The sequence below is a fragment of the Thunnus albacares genome, chromosome 2 (assembly GCF_914725855.1).
Source record: "Thunnus albacares chromosome 2, fThuAlb1.1, whole genome shotgun sequence".
Lineage (NCBI taxonomy): Eukaryota > Metazoa > Chordata > Actinopteri > Scombriformes > Scombridae > Thunnus > Thunnus albacares.
In genome coordinates, this window is record NC_058107.1 from 20,619,218 (window position 1) to 20,643,135 (window position 23,918).

Consider the following 23,918-nt stretch of genomic DNA (forward strand, 5'->3'; position numbering starts at 1 on the left):
GGGTTGTCTCCCGTTGAGCCTGCCATGTTGCACCGCCATGTTTCTACAGTAGCCCAGAATGGACAAACCAAACACTGGCTCTAGAGAGGGCCTTTTGCATTTTGCATTCAGCTGGTTGCCATCTGCAACCTCACTGCTAGATGCCATTAAATCCTACACACTGCACCTTTAAAGCTGTTCTGCTGTGGTCACACTTTATCAGTTTCAGGCTTATTTCATTAACTCTCTCTGTACTTGCTCTTTGACTTTTTCACCCACCTCTTTCACTGTCTCTTTCCTTCCTTTGCACTGTAGCTGCAGGTCTCACGACGCAGACTCTGGTCAATTTTCTGACTTGACATTGTCAGCTTTTTTTATCTTCTCTGCAGTAACTTTATTGAAATTCTGTGTAATTTGATTCCCGCTCTGTTGCTGGCTGGTGGTGGGTGGATGCTGGTGAAATTTTCTGATCCAGGTTTTGTTGGCACTGTAGGACTACTGGGTTGACCTTTGGCTGGACTGTTTAGCTTTTGTCTGTCCCTTTTAATGGCCAGACAGCGTCTTTTTGAAATCCTATTCAACATGTTCACACATTAATTCAGAGGCTAGCGATCAGCAGCCTGTGTGTATGCTGCGTCTTTCTGGCTGAACTTTGGTTACCTTTAAGTGAAAATGGATTCCAAGGAATGCAGATATGGTGAGACAGTTTTTCTTTGCCTCTCTTTCACCCCTCCTCTGGCTTCCTTCTTTCTGCCCCCACTTCCCTCAGTTCTCTTTTCCTTAAGACAAGAGATCTTGACCTTCATCTATGCATTAAATGCTTACATAGGCTTTGTGGACATATTTGTAATCTTCGTCGTTGATGATAGCCTGACCAATATATCCGCATGGCCATTATTATCCACCGACTTCAGCTAATCACATCTCTGTCAGTATTGATGTCGGCTGATAAGTGTCTATACATTTGCAGTACAGAAAGACCGAATGATGAAGTAATTTTTAAAAAACTGCGTTTCCATTTGTTCACCAGAGAGCACTGACAAGTTTATTTGTCAAGTACAAATGATCCCACTCTAAATATCTTGGACACAATTCTTTAAAGTTGCACTAGTCAATAACTTTTATATGAACAATTAATCTAATGACTGCATGTAATGTAATGAGTTGCTTCTAGTGACAAACTCACAGACAACTATGATTTGATTGTTTTTTTTCCCCTTTCAAGCGGTGGGAAGCCATTTTCAGCAAAAAAGCTTCAAAATCTCACTGTACATTACCTTCCCAGCACCAAACGGCAGACAGACAGAGTTAGCGACTTGCTGGTGAACATAGCAGAGCATTTAGCAGCTAAAGAGACAGATGTTTCCCTCAGGAGTTGGTGGAGATCAACTCAGAGCCAAAAGGAGACTAAATATTGGACTTCAAAGTCAGGTAGACAAACACAAATGACTGCTAATGCTGTTTGTCAACTGTTTGTTAACATATTTTACGTAACAACCAGGTGATTATATATTAATATTGTGTTTTCAGTTTTTTACGCTGCCCCCAAGTGGCCCAAAAAATTAACTAATGCAGCTTTAATAACTTTATCATTAAAAAGTTTAAAAAATAATATCAGTGATTTATTATCTGATTTTTTTAAACTCTCAAATAGTGATATTGGTATAAATATGCCACAAAAATTATTATATTTTAAAAAAATCCAAACTTTTGTCTGGTACTGTATATGTCGGGCTCCACTGTTAACGCTGTGAAGGTTGCTTTTACCAGTTACTTTAAGTCAAAAACTGTTGCAAAGCTTTGAAATGGTGAATTCTTTAAATGGACTCAATAAGGTTACTCACTTAACTTACAAGAACTTTTTCATACTTTTCTTCCATCACATTTATCAAAAACATTTTGAAAAAAGTGTGATTTGAACATTATGAATGGATATGATGCATAAAATATACTCAGCTGTATGTAAACATTTGTCTCTGTGAGCTGGACGTTGACAAAGGTCCCGTTCAAACTTGAACTCAGTATATTGTTGTTACATGTTGTGGTCCTCACGCTGCCACATCCCTCAGGCTGATATCCATGTCATACTTGGGTGGTGTAAATTGGCTTGACACTGCGAGGTCACAGCCAGCTGCCATGTTCTTCACTGAAAGTGTTGCTGTAGTGCAGCCTCTTATGAAGACTGTGACAATCTTTCCTATCAGCTACATAACAGACCTTTTCAATGTGACAAAGCATGCTTTGCATGCCCGAGTGTGGAAGACAGCAAAAACATTACATTTACAGACATTAGAGCATTAGAGGGTCAGTAGGGTTGCTCTCCCTGCACTCCAACCTTAAACCTCACTGTTACAGAAATATACTTTCCCTGTTGGAATAAACAAAGTCTCCTTTTCTACTTTTTCTCCTTCTCCTTATCCTCCTGCTCCTCCTCATTCTTCCTTCTCTTGTTCTTGAAGCACAGACTCCAACATTGAAGCTGGATCTGTGTTCTTTTAACTTATCTCAGCCCATATGGGTTTGTTTTGATTTATGATTTTATTTTGGGAAATATTATCTTGTATGAATTCAGATTTGATACAGAAGTGTATAAATATGTCATGTGAGTTTCCTGGTGTTTTGCTATAAAAAGACTTTCATAATAGAATTTATTATTCTAGAAAGCTGTGTATATGTTCACTTTAGTTCAGTCCCCTTTATGATGTGAGTGGGCTGTTTATGGATCCGGGTCTTACCCTTGGTATATTTCTGTCTTTCTGTCTTTCTGTGTGTGTGTGTGTGTGTGTGTGTGTGTGTGTGTGTGTGTGTGTGTGCATCGGTGCTTGCAGTGAACGTGCTCATATGTGTGTGTAATGTAGAGCTGACGCTGCAACACTGTTCTCGTATGTTCTGTGTAACCTCGAGTAACCTCCCTCTAGTGACATCATAGGGAAAGGCAGCTGCAACAGCAAAGGTTCATGGGTACGGACGAGCTGTTTGTATTCAAATGTCCTTTACATTCGATAAGCGTCCAAGGATTCCTGCAGTCAGAGTGGTCGTATTTAGTGTGTTTCTTGAGTGTATGTGTTAGTGTCAAAGGAAACCAAAATCAAACTAACGGCTGTCCAATCAAATCTAATTTCATTGTTGGAGCAAATCTTTTTTATCTTCATCATCTATCTTTTTTTTTTAACTTTCCATCAGTTCCATCATTTAATGAACATTACTTTACCAACACATAGAGATAAGCAAATAACTTTTGCGGCCACTATGGCTGCCTATCTTTACTAATTTAACACCATTCTTGTCTTCCTTTATGAGACTATAAAGAGTAATCTGTGATACAGGTCTGCCTGGGAAGTTTGGGTGTGTGCATATTTTGCAATAAAGCTGCTATACACTTAAATATGAAAACTTTTCTAAATAAATATCCTCTGACCTCTCCCTTCCAGATGACTCCGGAGACGAGGAGCCCACCTCCCAGTCAGACCGCAGCGAGATTCAGGGCACCCTGAAGATACTCGTCAGCAAGCTCGATGACCTGAGCACATGTAATGACCTGATTGCCAAACATGGGGCGGCCCTGCAGCGCTCCCTGAGTGAACTCGAGGGTCTGAAAGTCCCCGTGGAGGGAGGAGAGAAGATCAAGGCAGTCAACGAGCGAGCCACCCTCTTCCGCATCACTTCCAATGCTATGATCAATGTAAGTAGTTGGGACGGAGCGGGCTACATGACGCAGCAGCACTCAGGAGAGAGCGATCTGTGCCCTGCATGCTTTGGTACGATCAATGTGACAAGAGTGCCAGTCATCTATAATGGCCTGGATAGTGAGTGATGAAAGATGAGATCACTTCACAGTGTGGCGAGTTAAAACAAGAGCCACTGAGCTGCAGGTTTAGAGAAGCAGTATCAGTTTGTGTTTAGTTCTTACACAGAAACATTTCTAAATTCATACATAAACATAATCTTATAGTTGTTAAGAATACCAACAGCTCCGTTGTTGGAATAAGTTAAGTCCATTTTATTTATATAGCCCAAAATCTGCAACTGAAACTAATGATTAGTTAGATTATCGATTAATGTGTAGATTATTTTCTCAATTAATTGATTAATGGCTTGATCTATAAAATGTTAGATGTCCTGTTTTGTCTGACCAATGGTCCAAAACCCAAAGATAATGAATGACATAGAAAAGCATGAAATTATGACATTTGAGAAGCTGAAACCAGAACATTAAAAAATGGCGAAAACGATTAATCGATTATAAAAATAGCAGATTTTCCTTGAAGGGCTTTACAATCTATACAACATGAAAACCTCTATCCTTAGATTCTCAATTCAAATAAAAGGGTAAAAAGGGAGAAATGTCATAAAGAACAACAGAATAACCTCCTTTTGGAATAACATTTTGTAGTTCAGCCATTTTTTTTTACTCTCTCAGCTGGATTTTACAAAACACAACAACAAACACCACCAGGTTTTCTGTTACCACTATGTCAGATGTGTTGAATCTAATTACCAACATCAGACTGTATCTGGCCCTGTTCCCTTTTCATCAATGCTAAATACACCAGGATTTACAGTTTGTAGTGGATCGGAGTTCAGGGAGGGTTGAAGTATGGAAGGAGTGAGATATGATAGCGGGTGGGGGGTGGGGGGGCGGATGGGAGTACAGGAATAGCCCTTGCTCCCCCCTCAAACCTGAGACCCTCCCTGCCCAGTGAGGAGTGTCAGAGTCTTCTAGACTACAGTCGATTAGACAGACAGACCTGCTCTCACTAAAACCAGACAATCATATAAGGTTTGTTTATCTTCCTGCTTCTCTCAATGGCTTAGTTGATAGCTGTGTTTATTCTTGGGTCAGTGAATTTTTACCGCTATAATGCATGCCTGAATAGTTTTTCTGTCACATTTGCGATTGTGAGGGGTAAAATAATTTTCACTGGCTCAGTAGCTGTGGTTAGGCTTAAGTAAGATTTGTTTTGAAAGCCGGCAGTAAGAGATTATGGCTCCTAATATGGTTAAGTATGCGCTAATACAGCACATTATGAGACTTGAGCCATAGTGATACGATGAGAAAAAGGAGTCATATCGAGATTCCACTTAAATTATATGAAAGGCCATTGCTTAAAATGACGAGCCCTTGTTTCTTAGTGTCATCCATTTTTTTTTATTAATTGGTATGGGAAATTGAAACTTACTGGACAAGCAATAAAATAAACCCTCTTGGATCACCAAACTCATTAAAATGCCATTAGGTTTGCCAAGAATTTGCTCCTAATGAGAAAGAAGAAGTACTGCTACAAACTCCCTGCAGTAATTTTTGGTCTTATAAATGGCTCTCTTCAAGCGGAGGATATGGGTATTTGGATTTCTGCAACCGCTCTAAAATATAACTGTAGTCTTTTTGTGCTGGTTCCAGAAAAATGGGGCAATACATGTTAAGAGGAAAAGAAGGAGAGAGGGAGGGTTAGGAGAAGAAGGAGGCCATGATGGCAAGACACAACTGCATGCACTCAGTGATCTGACCCTGGCCCGGGGAGAAGGTTGCAGTGTAGTTCATTTAGTGGTGATGTAACTTCTCACGTGTGCCATTGAATCCAAGCTCTTGCCGTTTTCTGTGTGTGTGTGTGTGTGTGTGTGTGTGTGTGTGTGTGTGTGTGTTTGCGTGTGTGTGTGTGCGCACTCCCACAACTTTTGGATCGTATGGAACAGTTGCGTGACACGTTGCTTAGGTTAATTTTATTCTTTTCCAGTTCACTCATTCTGCAACATTCTCCAGGGATTTTAATTCGACACCGACATCTGTTCATGCCAACTCTTAACTACACATCCACTTGTGCAAGCTCCATCCACTCTGCTCAGCCTTCATGCAACCCTGTTGTCCCACTTCCACCGGAAGTCACATGCTGTCTGTTTTAGTGCTGGAGACTCAGCACAAAAAATGTGGAACTGTTATAAGATTTTAAGTGGGTGTTGAGTTTCGTATCGTGGTTATGGTTATGAGGAAGTGGACCCCAACGTCACATGCACTTGTAGAATTTAAACGATCACAGACATTGATGGTTTAGTCTCTTCATATATGGCTGCTGAAGGTAAGAGTTTGATTGGAGATGAGTCAAGTTAAGTGTTTTCACTGTCAGATATTTTGTTTTTTTCCATGCTGTGTTTTGAGCAAAATAGAGTGTCAATCAGGAATATTGCAACCTTACCAAACATATTATTCTGATATATTACATCATCACCAGTAGATTGTAATTTGTTAGGTGTGTAAATAGCATATTTGCAAATGTCAAGGACACAATGTTACATTGTCTTAGTTTGTGACATGATAATGTTTTGCAGTATAGTAATTTAGATTTACTGCAATACAATGGAGAGTACAATTTGATGAATGATGAATATAATTATAAATGGAAAAACACTGCAACAGCTATTTTTTTAAATTTAAAAGCTTTAATTTAAATACTTAATGAGATTCCGGATGTATTGCACTTTTTCAGTACATTAACATTTTAGAAAAAATTCACTAAAAATATCAACCTGTCTACTAAATGATACCTGAAGTGTCCATCCATATGAGGGTAAGAAGCACTGTTTCAACAGACAGATACTGTAGATATCCTGCTTTCTGGATACAGATCAAGAAACGTGTCAGATGTCACGGCATCCTTGTTTCTCTTCCTGCTGCCTAAAGGTGATACTGTACATCCTGACTGCACTCTCACCACCAACACAACAGAGATTATTTGAGCTGTGTGACACGTTTGTCCCTCCAGCATGCTTCCCGTAGCCAGAACTTTATCTAAGTGTTTCAAGCTAACCCTCAACAGCCCCTTTAGCACAGTGACCAAAGAGATATTTGTTGCAATACTGAGTGAACACAAATGTAATCACATGCTGTTCCACTCATGTGGGGAAGAGCAATAAAAAAAACCACCACAAAATGCTACAAAAATGCTTAATTGCAATACCATTGCAGTTTCAAAATGATCCTTTCTCCTGAGGTCCACTTGCTGACTGCTCAAAGGCTGTCACATGACATTTTCATCATGCATGTTGTCAGCGGTAAGGTGTTATTTAGGTTCATTGACCTTTGAGGAAACAATGTCAGACATATGATGCACTGCCCACAAATGCTGACATGTAATTTATGTTTGATCTGAAGTAACCTCTTTGTCTCTGTAGTAAAAACCCAAAGCAGCAACAACGGTGCCCCCCCTGGACTTAGAAATAGTTATTATGACCCTGCTGCTTTAGCAGGGCCTGCTGTGTGTTTCCCCTTGTGTTGCCTTGCTAGTCCCTGGTAGGCGGAGTTCATCAGTGCAACTGGGAGCACCTGGCCAGTCTCCCAGGAGTATTTAAGACCTGGCTGTCCCAGTCTGCTCTCTCTCCATTCTTCTGGCACCATGTTTTTGTCTGGTTGGCTGTGACTGTGTTACTAGTTTAGGTTTTACATTATACAACACCCTCCACTTATCACTCAACTTGTGCACCTCTCAGTTAAAACTGTGTATCTCCTGTTTTTTGTCATGGCTCAGGAGGTCGGTCATGACACAGTCTGCTATGCAATCAGAGGTTTAACCTCTAGCTCGTCTCTCACTGGTGCTTTCTGTGTTTACTCTTTGCTCCAAGGCACATTTGACACAGACCTAGTAAATGCTTGGCAGACAGCTAATTAACATATTGATGATCACTTGAAACAGTGGTGATAAATAGCTTTGATTACAATAATTGTCATGAATCTTTTTCTATCTTAATGATCTCTCTCATATAGTCGTCACCAGTCAAGAACATTTATCCTCACCTGATGATTTTGGCTCTGTTTAGTATGATCTGGTGACTCAAAAAAGAAATGATTTGATCAATAAAAGGATATTTTTTAAAAATTTTTATGATTTTAAGGGTTTTTCAGGTTTCCAAGGTTTTACCTAAACCTGAACAGAAACCAAAAGAAGTCATTCATTTTTCATAATGCCCATGATGCATCTGTATTGTCAAGCCCTGAAAAGATTTATTTTACATCCAAGTTTAATGCAGTATTTTTAATGCAAAAATCTTTGCGTTAGAATTGCTTTTTCTGGACATAGATCATTTTTTTCAGACTGTATATTATAGAAATTAAAATGTCAGTGCTATCTGTGTGTTTATGTACTCGTGTGTGTGTGTTTCCCCAGGCGTGTCGAGACTTCCTGGACCTAGCTGAGACTCACAGTAGGAGATGGCAGCGGGCGCTGCAGTATGAGCGAGAGCAGCGTACCCACCTAGAGGAGACCATTGAGCAGCTAGCCAAGCAGCATAACAGCCTGGAGCGAGCGTGGAGAGAAGCACCCACACTTGTATCCAGCACACCCAGTGCCCCTACCACCAACAAGGGTGAGACTAACTGTCTGTGTTAGTTACTCCTGTGGGCCTCAGTGCGGACTTCACTTAAGTGGCTAAAAGTTATGCGTGACCTGAGGCTCAGTGTTATAAACATTCCTCATTTTGGGAACTCATGTGAAAGAAGGAAATTTTAAGTTGTGTCAGAAGGTTTGGATTGGATTACCGTTAAGTTAGAGATGGTAATTACCTCCATCGGGGATCAGATGTCATGTGGTCTCTGTCGGTCTGTCCATCCATTTGTTTGTTTTCTTGTTTGTTTACCTGAAACCAACAAGTGAATAATTATTATCTGTGTACGTCCAATCTCTGAGAGGAGGAAGCCTTTTGAATTTGGTGACCCTGTGACCTTCTCCTAACACCATTTTCTTTGTTTCAAATCTTCCAACTGCTTTATCTTAAAATATATGTGTTCCTTTAACAATCATGTTTTTGCCTTCAGTAAGTTTCTCCCTGTTGAAAGCAAAAATGTGTAGGCAAAAACCTACTGATATAAGTGACCCTGAAATGTCCTGCAGAAAAACAGCCGCACTGATTATTGGCAACAACAGCTTTAAACAACTTTTGTTAACATTCAGAAACAAAAACAGGGAGTAGAGGAACATTCTTATAGTACAACATCAAGTTCCAGGGAGGGAGACGAGGTAGATTTTGGACAGGCATACAAACTGTCAACTCTGTTTTTTTGATTGACTGTGAGAGTGATCTCTCCATATTCTTCACAAAATAGTGTTAGTTGCCTGAACTCAACCATAAGTTAAGCATAAAATGCTCATACGAGTTGTTTTTGTAACAGTTATGTGGGCACTGCTGAACAAGCAAACAATAAATTCATTATTAGTCTGGTTGTAAAAGTAGGACATGAAGGAATCTGAAAATACAGTAGAATTTTGTTCATATGGGTTTGTTGACTGAAAGTCACAATTTGCCCTTCTTTTTATTAATAGAATCACTTCATTAGAAAGCACTAGGATTACATGATAAAAGGATTTGTGCTTCTCTGTGTGACGCCACAGTTTATACACATAACAGATCACTGAATATTCAACGTGAATATGAGGAGCTCACAGAGGAACTCACATCATTCAGGCTAGTTAACCAGCAGGAACATTGCCAATTTTACTAAGCTGATTATTCTTTGATTAATCGCCATGGGTATGTGATTATTCGCTGCTCTCTCTTGAACCCTGTAGAATACAAACTCACCACCATGTGATGGCTCTGCTACTTTAGCATGCTGTTTGCATGTACTCACAATGTATATTCCCTGACAGAAGGGAGTGAGAGGCCACGCAAAGAAGAGGCGAGTGATGAAGATGAGGATACTGAGTACTTTGATGCCATGGAGGATTCCCCTGCTTTTATCACAGTGACTGCCACTGAGAACACACAGCACAGGTCAGTCTCACACAGGGATTTGTGTAGTTTGTTTTTTTTTAATTTAGCAAAACAGCAGGACAACTGAAAGACAGATAAGGGGATGAAGGTATAGTTTCAACATTTATTCTACATGTGAAACCACTATAAACCATTTCTGGAGGCGCTGTAATGTTTGTCATAATAGTGAATTTGACTGGCTGACAGCTGAACAAAGCTCTGATGATGGCGTATGGTGTGACAACTTAACACACACACACACACACACACAAATCAGACAGTGTTCACACTGCCTTATAGAGACAAATAACATAAGATTATTGTCCTTGCCTGCTGTCCTGCAGCAAAATAAGCTATTTTTTAATGCTCACAATACATTTTTTGAGCATATTTATTGTAGTACAGTCAGCCTCTTGCTGTTTTTTGCAGAGCTTCTGCTGTCTTTCTTAACTTTGTAAAAAGTTTTCTTTCTCATCATCGTTTTGGCTCAGCCCTGGCAAAATATCCCTCAACTGCAATAGCACCATTAAAGACTGATGGAAAATGTTACACAGCATTCATCTGTAATACGTAGCAATCTCTGTGCTTCATTGTGTCTACTGTGCTTTGTGTATTGGGCGTGAGTGCAAGTGGTGAAAGATAGAGAGCCAGAGGATGGCAATGAGTCTGTTTTTGTGTCCAGTGCTCATCACAGAAGATATTTTCATTCTGTTCCAGGCGATCTCAGAGTAATTTAAGCGGAGCGAGTGGAGGTCACTCCAATGACTGGAACCAGGACGACCATGTAAGTGTCTGTCCTCCTAACAAGTGTGACTAATAGGACTGACATTTCTGATCACTGTTGACTTGTGTAATCTCAATATAGATTCATTTGTACTGCTGGAAAGCTCACAGCTCATTGATTTATTTATGTAACTGTCTTCACTTGCTGTTTGCGACACTCTTGCTGCTCTCACAAGCCTTGTTTCCTACCCTACATTCATCCTGCACACACACACACACACACACACACACACACACACACACACACACACACCCCCTTTATGTTTCCTACAGTCTCATTGTCACCCTTGTGGTACCAAAGATACACAGCTGCATCATTCCACTAAATCTTAATTACCAGTCAAACATCTGCTTCTCTCTCCTCTCAACTCTCTCTTGCTGCTTCTTCTCACAAACAGACATCTGTGTCTTCTGCTCCCTCTCCTTCTGCTTTCACTTGCTCTGTCACTACACTCAGTGATATTGTATGCTGTCAAGCTGTCCACGAACTGTAGAAGCTGAAGTGTTTCTCAAACTTGAATATATATATATATATAGAGTCTTCTTTTTCATAGAAAGTTAAAGCACCACCTCTCATTCTCCACTCATTCCCCGCACACTTGTACCTTATCTCAGATGTCTCCAAGCTGTAATGATGTGTCAGGGAAGGAACTGCAGCCCCGCAGACAGCGGCGGACTCATGTTCCAGACAAACCTAACTACTCCCTCAATTTATGGAGTATCATGAAGAACTGCATTGGCAAGGAGCTCTCCAAAATTCCCATGCCTGTAAGTGTGTGCTGCATGGTTCTGTTCTGTTTCTGTACATTGTTCTCATAATCTAATGGTTTGATATTGTTGTATGATATTTTATACGACACATGCCTTTATCTCTCCTTCAGGTAAACTTCAATGAGCCTTTGTCGATGCTTCAGCGTCTCACCGAGGACCTGGAGTATCATGAGCTTCTGGACAAGGCAGCGCGCTGCGACTCCTCCCTGGAGCAGATGTGCCTGGTCGCTGCCTTCTCCATCTCCTCCTACTCCACCACGGTCAACAGGACAGCCAAGCCCTTCAACCCCCTCCTGGGCGAAACCTATGAGCTCGATCGTCTGGAGGAGTTCGGCTACCGCTCGCTGTGTGAGCAGGTAACAGCATTGCCACAGGGAGTTTTTTGTTTACACACTCAATGATGTGCATGCATGCAGCTGACACGCAAACTGTTGTACACAAGATCAGCCTATATTCTTCAAACAAGCTTATTGTTTATATGAAGCAGTCTCCTACATTGTACATTTTTAACTTTTTGTACATCCTTCTTGTCAGGTGAGCCATCACCCCCCTGCAGCTGCACATCATGTGATTTCCCAACGAGGCTGGACCCTGTGGCAGGAAATCACCATCGCCAGCAAGTTCCGTGGCAAATACCTCTCCATAATGCCTCTGGGTAAAACCTTTAATATTCAGCTGTGAAGAAAACAAACTATATGTGTAAATAAAGGCTCCATCATGCAAATTGAACAGCCACAACATGCAGAGTTTAGTTAAAAAGGACTCCACATCCACTTGAGAGTAGTAGACCTCTGAGCTGCCTCCTACACAATGTAAAGCTGAAGGAAAGGGTGTGGGCATGAATCAGGAGGGTTTTATGACCCTTTTGACACACACATAAAGTATGGGTATAAAGGGAGCTCTCTATTGCTCTGGGACAGCAGAGCGCAGGGGTCTGTTGGCTCAGATAAATGAGAGATTTGATAGATGAAGGTCCAGCCAAGGGATGCAGTGGTATTTATCTGACTTCTCTCACTTCCTGTAATATACCTACTGTGAGGTGCCATGTAATTAAAAAAAAAAAAAAAAAATCTTAAGCAGAAAGCGTTTATGGTGAAATACATGTTATCAATCCTCCAGGGTAAGGTCCCTCTGGAGCTAGGTGGGAATGTATTGCTTGTGTGCAGGGCATAAATGTGTTAGATAAAATGTTTTTCAGCACAGAGACCTGCAAGTAGAGTTTACAGATTTTTAGGACAGAAACAAGAACAAACTGATCACTCTCAGATCTACATTGCAGATCAGTACCACCAGCAGCTTTTCTCTCACAACCTTTTGTCCCTTTCCAACCCCAGGTGCCATTCACCTGCAGTTCCACTCCAGCGGGAACCACTATGTGTGGAGAAAGGTCACCTCCACAGTGCACAACATCATTGTGGGCAAGCTGTGGATTGACCAGGTCTGTTTGCTAACACTTTCAGTCATTGGTAACCATTCATTCACAGCTCCAAACCCACAGTGCTGTCTTAATACCTCTGACCTTCCAGATTAGCGTATGGGTAATTTTTTTTCATCCTCATCCTGTTTTGCAGTAGTGTGTGGTACAGACCAGCAGAGTAGAGAGCCGTGAAGAAGGGAATCGGAGCAAAGCCTTACACAGAATAAGGAGCTCCACAGTCTCTGGGGATTTATCTGTAGATTTGATCTCTAATAACGCCCTAAAATAAAAGCCTTTTCTTTCTGTGAGATGGCCCAGTTATATAGGGGGAGGAGCAGGCTTTCCATCTGAATATCTGTCTGTCTGTCTGTTCAAAAATATGTCTGTGGTGGAACATTTTTTTCCCCAATGTTTCCTGTTTACACCTGTACTGCCTGTCATATCAGTCTGTCTGTCAGTATGAGTGTTTGTTTGTATTTGTGTGACCTTGGAAGAAGGAAGAAAGAGGAAAAAATACATAATTCATGAACAGAATATATCTCATTATCACTCTCAGAAGCACACTGCTGTGTCTATTAGGTAGAAATCTTGGTCACAGACTCTTATAGGAATATCAGATCAGCATCATTTGCAAATAGCCAGTATTTCCTGGAGATTCATAGCATTTCTTTGAGAGTGTTTATGCATATGTATGTGATTAAAAGTACGCTGTGGAGATTTGTTTACACCCAGCATTTTTTAGGTCTAACAAATATGTTTAATGCATTTTCTACTTCATACAACATCAGCAAAGCCTTTATTTGAATGTTTTGAAACCTCCCTTGTTTATATTTTGTGTTTACATCAGTTTTTAATAGTCTTCTGTTGTCCTACTTGAGATATAATCTTTATTTAGGACCCAGTACTGATTTTAAAATATATTTCTAAATAAGTACTGGGTCCTTGTTTGTGCTTAGTGCTTTCTCTCCAAAAAAAAAGCTTCACCAATATTTACACGTTATTACTCTTTATCATTTTACTTTTCTATTCAATACTTTTGCCTTCCTCTTCCACTGCCCCCGTGCATCACTCTGCCACCTTCTGGTGCAGAACAAGGTCAGCCAAACGACACCATAACAAACAACTGAAACTATTCCACTACTCCTCTCTCTGCTGCTGGCCAGTGCACTGGCAGACAGCAGTGTCAGGAGCACAGCAACAAAAGCCAGAGACAGTGATCTGCGTGGCATTGACATCAAATACATTATTACTGAACTAGGATTACAGCAAACAGCAAACTTTTTTTGTTTTGTTTGACAGTGTGGCAGTCCTTGACATTTTTATTTTATGGTTGTTAGATGCCACAAAAGACAAAAACCTTTGTTAAAAGTTAAACACGAAATGGAAATGAATAATGAAACATGAAGAGGTATGACTACAGTCAACAGAAATCTTCATCATTCCAACCCTGTGCGTGTGTGTCCTTGTTCACATGCTGGTAAAACACAAAAACAATACAGGGGCCTTCATATCAAAACATAGCACTACATCACCAATAGTCATAACCTCCACCTGGTTCCTTTTAAAGAACTTGAATACAGGGCTTTGTATGTATGTGTTTAGGTATGCCACTGTTTTAGTAAGAAATATTGATTAAGAAAATGTTTTTTTCCGGGCCTTTAAGATAAATACACACACAGCCTTCCAAGTTTACATCCAAATCACAAATAAACCCCATCAAACCTTTAGGTTTTCAGTTTTGCTGGCTATTTAATTCAGGATAGTCTCTGTATCTGCTTTAGCACTACATTTATTTCTCTCATTCTGTCCTTTGTGTCTGTATTTGTGCAGTCGGGGGACATTGAGATTGTGAATCACAGGACAAAGGAGACCTGCCAACTCAAGTTCTCTCCCTACAGTTATTTCTCCAGGGACGTTCCACGAAAGGTGAATGCTTCCTTTCCACACATCAGTGACACCAGACCTGTGCATGTTGTCATCCGGAGGTTGTGAATTTGTGTGATGCTGCTTCCTGCTGGACAGCACAAACAGATTTACTGTATTAGTATTTAGGCTAAAATTGCAGAAGATCACTGTATGATGTTACATTGCAGTGAGGTAACCTTATTTCCACTCATACCAATTATCTTTAAATGGGGCACAGTTCTGCTTTTCATGGTAGTGACTGATTTAGGATAAGCTGCTGAAAATTTACTGGTGTCCTACCTAGGGGACTGCGTTTAAGTGTTATGGAAAGACTCACAGAAGAATAGCTCACTTTACGTTCTTCATGGTATCTATGTAATTATTCAATGTCTGGCTTTCTTTTGTTCTTTCTAGGTGACAGGTGTGGTGGCTGACAGTGGCGGCCAAGCTCACTACATCCTTTCTGGTACATGGGATGACAAAATTGAGAGTTCCAAGATCATTCAGAGCAGCCGAGGGGGAAGTGGAAGTGGATCAGAAGGCAAGCAGAAGACCGTCTATCAGACCTTGTCGCCAAAACTGCTGTGGAAGAAATACCCTCTCCCGTAAGTGCTTGTCTCATCAGCCTCATAAGGCAGAACATAGTCATACAGTATATGAGTCATAGTAGTTTTATAACAGCTGAAATGTTCAGTCAATATCATTGATTGGAGAACATCATTCTGAGTAATTTCCATCAACTCTCTGCTGTTCATCTTACTCCCTTAGGGATAATGCTGAGAACATGTACTACTTCTCTACGCTGGCACTGACCCTGAATGAGCTGGAGGACGGGGTGGGAATGACCGACAGCCGTCTGAGACCAGACCAGAGGCTGATGGAGGAAGGGCGATGGGATGAAGCAAACTCAGAAAAGCAGAGGTTAGAAGAAAAACAAAGAGCTGTGAGGAGGAGGAGAGAAGCAGAGGCCTCAGACGCACTGGATGAAGGTATGAAATGGGGAACAGGCTAAGCGGTGTCTGATAATTAAAGAAGTGTTGAGTAAAAGACAGACAGGCAGGGGTGATGGTGAGGAAGGAAGGAGAGAAAGGACAGTGTTGCAAAGTGGGAGGTGTTATTTCTGACAACCAGGGTACTTGTAGTAAAAGTCCCATTAATTTTCTGTATAGACAATGTTGGACGCTTCTGTAGCTTGAATGGGCATAAAATGTACAAAAAGACATGCAGATGTGTTCAAGACTGTGAACAATATCAACTATGACTCACAAGCATCTCGGTAAGAAACATACTGAGAGCTCACTGAGCTAAAGATAACCTGATACATCTGAGCATTTTCATTTGCACCTCCAGCTGGGGTTTTTTTTTCCATAGCAACAGCAGCTGAGGCTCATTGAGATAGGTGGAACTGTAGTATTCAGAGCTATCTGCCAAACCAAACTGACTGACTTTATCAGATACAAAGTTGAACTGATGACAATTATTGATGACAGTTAAACTATCCAGGGGATTACTGTGGTTCTGTGTTGAAGAACATTGACAATATGAAGGAAAACCTCCAGAACCTGCTGGTACCACCACTATGCAACTCTATTAATACAGTGAAACTACACTTATTTATATATGTGTAGGTGCTTTGCAATGCAGTTAACATTAGAAGCAATTTACAGCTGTGATACCGGACAGTAATGCTGGGACAAACAGCCAAGATAAACCAAAACCTTGCATGAATAAATGATGAGTAGTGATTGTAAAGTTGGACAATTAAGAGGGTTTGCATTAAGGGTCATTAAGGGTTTCTTAATTAGGACTACAGAAGAAGTACTTATGCTGGTAACATTTCTTGTAGGTCAGAAGTAAAGGCTTCAGACTGAATGGGAGGTGTAATAGAAACCAAACTGAACTTTATCGAAAACTCAGCAGAAACGTTTCATCCTGGAGACATTCCTGTGTGTGTGTGTATGTGTGTGTGTGTTGTGTGTAGATTGTATTTGATGTACCCATGACTTGTCTTTCTTTTCCTCCCTCTATTGGTGGTCAGAGTGTGATAATGACTCTGGTGAGTGGGGGTTGCCTTGCGCCCTCTGTTGTGCATCACTCCCACACACACACACACACGCACACACACACACACACCCCCATCCTCTGTGTCCTCTGTTTGGTCTGCCTCTGTGTCAGAACTGCATGATACCCCATTCATATTCCAGATAATGACTCAGGGAAAAAAAACAACTTTTTCCTGCATACATGTGACATTTTCATTTATAAGTGGCCTTGATAATATGTTATGTATAATAACAGATACAGCTCTGAAATCTACAGTGTGTTAAGGTGAAGCCACATTAGCAAGTGATGAAGTTGCACAGCATTATCATCCTGACTATTCGGCTGCTTGAGGGCACTTTTGTTGTGCACTGACCAGCAGTGCAACTTACTCCAAGCTTTGTTTAATGTGAATTTGCATGTATTTTAGAGCTATAACAAATCGCTGCAACAAGATGAGCTGTTTAGCTTTTTTCTACATTTATACAAATGTTCACACATCAAAAACCTGCAACTTTGACATTTTGTGACTTGGTCTCAGAAACAGATGGATCATTAATTTCTGAGAGTCCCAAAGATATGATTAAAATTAGCTTTTGGCTACATTTATTCAAATGTTCACACATCAAAAACCTGCAACTTTGACTTTTTGTGACTTGGTCTCAGAAACAGATGGATCATTAATTTCTGAGAGTCCCAAAGATGTGATTAAAATGTCCTCCTCCACCATGATCAATCGAGATTTTTGCATTGCACATATCTTACTCATTTTGTATTTTCATTGAAGCAAGTTCAAATTGTTGACCACCACATGAGCCCGGTTCACATTTGGAGCTATCCCAAATGCAGCGCACAGCGATTGATTGCTTCTCATATATGCATATCTATGGAGGTGAATTGATCGCTTGGTAAATTGCCTGCCAGTGTGGCTTTTCCACTGGAGTGCGATTAAATGACAGTGACTGAGTAACATCTTTGCTTCTTCCCGCAGGTAAAGAATACGAAGGCTACCAGCCGTTGTGGTTTCACCAGAGGAGGGACTCATTCACTGGAGAGACAAACTTTGTGTACAAGGGAGGTTACTGGGAGGCAAAGGAGAAACAGGACTGGAGCATGTGTCCTGATATCTTCTAACCCAGGAACTTACCCCCGGATCACACCTAACCTCAGTGGACAGGGAACTGCTCTGCCTCTGGTCCTTGGGGCGTAGCTGCTTATGAGCACCACGTGGAGCTTTGTGAGCAAGAGAATGTGTATGTTTCACACACTCTCGTAATACACTGTACCTCCAATTGTACACTCTCACTCTGTTTTTTACAATGGGGAAGAAGAATGGGCATTCCCTGAGTAGTCCTCTTTGACACTATACTGAAACAGCAGTGAGATAATGTGTGGATGTGAGATGGTGTTGGAGTTGTAACACCACACACTAGAGGCACCTGCACACTCCTGATATCAGGTGCTCCACAAATGCTACCCACAATGCACTTTTCTGTGTTCACCCCATTATAGAGTTTTACAAATTGGACAGAAACCCATGTCAAAGCAGCTCACAACTATAGACTGACAACTAACAGGGACAAAATCATAAAGAGGCACATAGAAGCAGAACAGTGTTCAAGACACATGTAAGTATTTCAGCGGTTAGCAGGAAAGTGTCCTCATCCTCCATTTTAATCAGCAGAGTTGAGATTATGCCTACTTTATAAAGCTTAAAATTGCTCGCTCATTTTCTTCACGGAAATGATTTCAAGTGCTCATTTTTGCCCCTTTTGATTGCTTTACAAAGAGGCTGAAGCTTGAATATAGTGTCTGATTCGTTATCAATTCTGGAGACCCAAAGTGCCAAAATTTAAATAGATGGTGAAAACATTATGAAAAAAAATTACCATATAAATAAAGACAGAATTTGTAATATAACCATGAAATTGTTAAATAATTTAAGATTCAAGAATTTAGACTCAACTATTTCCATGAATTATTATTTGATGTTGTTTATTTCCACAATAACAGAGTTTATTGCAGGTTATGTTTTATTCCATGGTTTGGTGGTTGTTCATTATTATTGTTTTATTTCATAATGCCACCCTTCATCAAAAAGTCTCAAGGCCAACAGGGCAGAGCCAGTTATGTGATTGGCTGTTGCTTCAATCTGAATGAGCTAACCAAAAACCAAGAAAAAAAGAGAACACAGAAAGTCAAACTGTCACATAAAAAGTGGCAGTCAGTATTTATTTCTTAATACCGACCGTATTATGAAATAAAACGGTCAGTGGGGAAAATGTCATTGTGAAATTAACACAAACCTTTGAAAAGAAACACACCTGGCCTGCAAATATTTCTGTTATTATGAAAATAAACATGATGAAATCACATTTCATAATAATGAGCTGTGTTTTAAAAAGGTTATTTCACAATTTTATGGCTGTATTACATATTCTGTCTATGTCATAATGTCTTATTCGTTTATTTACTTTCCAATACTTTGGTTCTCCGTAATCAACAGCTAATATTTGATTGGGGAAATCATCTCATTCTTATAGAGTAGAGGCTGGTTTAGCTGATTTGGTGAAATATGCAGAAATATATTTTATTTGATGTGAATGTTGGGATTTTCCTCTAGGTACATGCAAGTAGTCTGTTCAGTAGTTAACTGGACTATAATCCATGTAGAGATAATATGGCTGCTTTTCATAATTTCAATATGAATTGCCTCTATGCTTCAGTGCTTCAGACATTCTCCATTTGTGATTCTGATTAGCAAAATACTACAGTAGTCAGTCCTTTGGTTGTAACACATTAGTACAGTTTCAAAAGTGCAACATTAAACTTCAAAACATCCATATCACTCTAATAAGAGTCTTCATCAAAGAACTGAATAAGCACTTTTCACTGTGGTTGACCATAGGTTAGTACATATCTCTGTGTTGATGTTGAGAAATTTTCACTCTGTACATGTACTTTACCTTGTCCTCTGGTGCTCTCCCATAGCAACACATTTCATATCCTTGGTGACCATTTTCAGTGACATCATTCTCAATGATCATACAAATAATTAAGACTTCACCAAATTACTGAGACTTTCGGTTATTACCACTCAGTACATCCAGGAAAATGTTGGTTTCTATAGTGCACGTTGCACTAACTCCACAGCCTCCACCAGTCTCTAGTTTGTAGGTCAGATGTTTCCAGTAGGACTTATGTGAGACTGGAGTGGTTTCTCTGAGGAGTCCAGAGTGGCTTCAGTTGGCATGAGGTTAAAAGCTGTAGAAACAGACAGGGCTGGTTCCTGTAGCGCACCACTGTGCAGTCAGCTTAAGCCACAGAGGACTTTCCTGTAGCCGCTGCTCCAGATCCACCGCAGCTCACACGTGTCGTCCTTCCATTCAGTGTTTGTGGACATGCTGATCTGGGATCAGCTCATGAAGGTACCCTCAGTCTTTTGCCTTTAATTGACTGAACAAGGGAAAGAGTCCCCCTGACCTGTGCACTACACGTCTACGGTGACAAGTTTTGAAAACCAGTTAGTATTTTTTTGTAATTATTGTTAGGAATGTAGAATTCAAGGCTGGAGGTATTGTATCTACCATCTGGTCTATTTGTGTGAATATTTTGTGATAAGAGAATGATATTGTAAAATGAAGAATAATTATACTAATCTGAGTATTAACTTATCTGTACAGCATAGTTCAAATCTGAAAAATTGACTGAATGAGCCGAAGGATTTGCTGTAATTTTAACTTTTAATCCAGACTGATTCCACAAAGATGGAATTTAATTCTTAGGCACCCTCAAATTGGCTGCAGATTTCATGTTTTATATTTCCAAAAACTGTCTTAACACACTGAAAATAATTTTTATAGAGTCCTTGATACTAGCACATCATTAACCATGGTTCAATTATAATTTCATTGATCTGGCAGTTCTGATGTGCAGGCCATAAGAATGTGAAAAACGCACTGGAAAAGAAATTCATTCACATACTGTACCACTCTGTGCTTGAGTGTTGTCCGATAGAGTAAAGTGATTTTCAGGATGATAATATGAGCAGGTAAAATGTAAAATGTGTATTGGTGATAATCTTTATCAATGAATTAATGATGTGATAATGGACCGAACAATGATTGATGTTTTTTTTTTTTTTTTTTGCACAAAAGATGCTTCTTCTACCAATCTACACAAAAGGTTTTAGTGCATTTTTGATTGTTATGCACAGTCACATAGCTACTGTATATCTTTAAAGGAATAGGTCAACATTTTGGAAAATATTCTTATTTACCAAAAGTTACATGAGAATGACGACACCACTCTCATGTCTGTCCCTTAAATATAAAGCTGCAGCCAGTAGACCATTAGCTTAGCTTAACATGAAGACTTTAAACAAGGGGAAACCATTAATCTGTCTCTGTCTAAACTTTAAAAAAAACTCCTACCAGCACCTCTAAAGCTCTCAAATTAAAGTCCGGATGAAACGGCATTTTGAGAATCTAACTTCTGCATCGTGACGTATTTTTCGAGTGAAATAGGATAGGCAGGCGGGACATAAAGTTGGGAGGAATTTGAACGTTGAAAAGTGTGGTGTGTCATGATGAATCTTAGTTCTGTGCCGCTAAAAGTTGAAGATTGATTGATGGGTGGATGTTATGATATTGGTTGAAGTTGGTTGGTTCAAGCCTACGTAAGCACACATCATATTTTCCTTTACAGGAACAAAACATTATTTGATTTTGATATAAAAATACAAAGAAATAGTTGTTTGGTTTTTTATGTATTTTTTGGCATTTATTGTTAAATAGGTGCACTACGTGACCAGGGGTGTGATCTTAGAGGGTTAAAAAGAGATTTTTCATTTCATCTTGACTTTAACATGTTTTCCAAGAATAGTACACACACACACACATAACACCCCATAAAACCACAACCTGTCATTTCTACACTTTGGTAATTGAACGGAAATGTTAATTATTGCGATTTGGAGGTGCTGGAGGACAGATTTTGTTTTGTTCGGACAAAACCAGGCTAACTGTTTCCTCCTTGTTTCCAGTCTTTATGCTAAGCTAAGCTAACCAGCAGTTGGCTCCACCTCTATATGACAAATATCTTGCCAATAACCTTTGGCAAGAAAGTGAATAAATTTGTCAAATTATTCCTTTAATTTTACTGTGCTGCTTGGGTTTTCTTCTTGTCTACTCACTTCACAAACACTTCCATAAGCACCTACATAAAAACAAGCTATCAACAGAGGTTTGTGCACACTTTAAATCATATCAAAGTTGTCACATATGAGGATGGACACCAGTGCAGCAACATGTTTCATTTTTGCTATATTGAAAATTGTCATTATACAGTAAATTCTTTATCATGTATAGTCATGACATTTGAAAGAACACAGATTGCTGCTGACTGGCGGTGAAGAAATTGTACAAATGGAAAGTTTAATCTGTGATTTCCTTTCTCAGCGATCAACTTGAGGTTCACTAGAGATTTACTTTAATATATTGTGTTTGAGATGATTTTATATTTGAAAATACGTTATATTTTGAATGAAAATGGAGAGCTCATCATACGTTTAATCAATATATTTCCAAATGACGTGACCTCAGCACTTGATGGTGACTTGCCTATTGAAGTTGCCCCAGCGAGGGCCTGTACAGTATCAGACAGCTGTAGCAATAACGCAGTGAGGTGTAGATTTGTTAGTTCATGGCTGTTGTTGCTTTAAAAAGAACAATTGTCTGCCTCATGCAGAAAGGGAAAAAAAAACAACCAAAGTGTATGTGGAGAGTGTACTGTAGATTAAAAACCCTCTTCATCTGCCTTCCTCATCTCGGAGGGTTCTAATGTTAATACCCCATAGTTTCTCATTTCTCACCCAACACTTAATTCACTATGGTGTGATTTTAGCTTTAATTTTTATGCTTTATTTTCTGTTCTGATTTCTACCTTCTCATAGGTGCCATTATTCTTACGTTGGTGTATTCATACCGTTTGTATGCATAATGCGATAGACTTGTGTGCATGTGCAGCACACATTTCCTTCTCATTCAATGCTGCTCAGTTTTGAAGCAGAAGTGAACTAATGAAGATGGGGAGATTTTTCTTGCCTTGTTTGAACTGAACCCTGCTCTCCTTGGACTGTGACTCATATGGTTTTGTTTTGAGATGGTGGTGATGTTTAATGAAAGTAATGAAACACATCACAACAGCGGCCTGATACAGGAGGTCAAAGGTGATTGACCTGCCTTGACTACTCTTACTCCCCAAATACACGTAGGTGTATTCAGGTGTAACTGCAGATTCAACTGAGGTTTTTGCTTCTTTTTTTTTAAATTGTGTATTTTCTCCCTTAATTTATACTCGTATAACATTGTCTTTAAACAACAAAGACACAATAATGAAAAAAGAAGATAATAAAGTTGTTATTGTTGACACTGGATATCTGTCTGTTTTTATTTTCTCACGATGGCAGCTGGAAAATGAGATGGGTATATCTGGCATATTTGAGATTGTAGGCTAGTTTTAGTATGAAAATGTTGAATTAGTAACTTTAATAACAAGTAACAAGCAAATAACAGTAAAAACCCTGAACAGACTGAAGAGTGAAAAATTAGAGGAGCAAAACTTCAAAATAAATGAAAGTAGAAGAAGAGACTCACTCAGGACAAAAGGGTGAGGACTGTTTTATATCTATATATATCTGCATATTCACTTGGCCCCTATGAGTCTTTAGTTTGACACAAACCATATAAAAATCCTGAGGTGACAATTTGTCAGTCAAATCACCTGCAACATTGTCTGCATATCACCTCTCCTGGCATCACAACATCCCAATACATCTTACAAATAAAAAAAAGCTTTCTGTTTAATACGTTTCAAACCAGGAGAAGAAAATATAGTAACGTCACAGCTATATGCATTAATAAAATGTGAAAAAAATCCAACTATTCAGACTCTTTTCATTATTCCCGCTGCACACGCCACAGCGCGCCCACCTCTGGCTCTCACCGTCCTATGGGGGTCCTTATATACAGTCTGTGGTCTCGAGCTGTTTGACCGTTTCCAGGGCAACCCGCCGACGCTCCTGTCAATCAGGACTCAGTGCAGCAGCTGTCGGCACTGAAGATTCAAGTTCAGCATCGATTTGAAGTCTCCGCGTTTGTCTACTTAAAGTAAGTTTAAGTTTTGGATGTTTGAAGTAACTAGTATAGGTTGAATAATTTATACATTTAAAATGTTACACTGTTTTGTCTTTGTTTAACCCGGTTGCTAGCGTTAAATGTAGCTA

At 39.7% G+C, this 23,918-nt stretch overlaps 1 protein-coding gene across 6 annotated transcripts in view; it reads left to right on the top strand.

The window, feature by feature from the left end:
- Positions 1-23,069, top strand: part of osbp2b (oxysterol binding protein 2b) — a 54,415-nt gene extending 31,346 nt beyond the window's left edge. For 2 of the 6 annotated variants that reach the window (XM_044371902.1, XM_044371900.1), the window contains 12 exons: positions 3,411-3,661; positions 8,136-8,334; positions 9,618-9,738; positions 10,435-10,501; positions 11,116-11,268; positions 11,382-11,627; positions 11,806-11,926; positions 12,606-12,709; positions 14,519-14,614; positions 15,008-15,198; positions 15,362-15,582; positions 17,625-23,069. In XM_044371902.1, the coding sequence (XP_044227837.1) occupies positions 3,411-3,661; positions 8,136-8,334; positions 9,618-9,738; positions 10,435-10,501; positions 11,116-11,268; positions 11,382-11,627; positions 11,806-11,926; positions 12,606-12,709; positions 14,519-14,614; positions 15,008-15,198; positions 15,362-15,582; positions 17,625-17,767 (1,913 nt within the window). In that variant the 3' untranslated portion in view covers positions 17,768-23,069. Of the gene's footprint in view, positions 1-3,410; positions 3,662-4,670; positions 4,760-7,339; positions 7,503-8,135; positions 8,335-9,614; positions 9,739-10,434; positions 10,502-11,115; positions 11,269-11,381; positions 11,628-11,805; positions 11,927-12,605; positions 12,710-14,518; positions 14,615-15,007; positions 15,199-15,361; positions 15,583-17,624 lie in introns of those variants that run through there. The other 4 variants (XM_044371899.1, XM_044371901.1, XM_044371904.1 and 1 more) reach the window with 3 other exon arrangements.
- Positions 23,070-23,918: the final 849 nt, after the last annotated feature.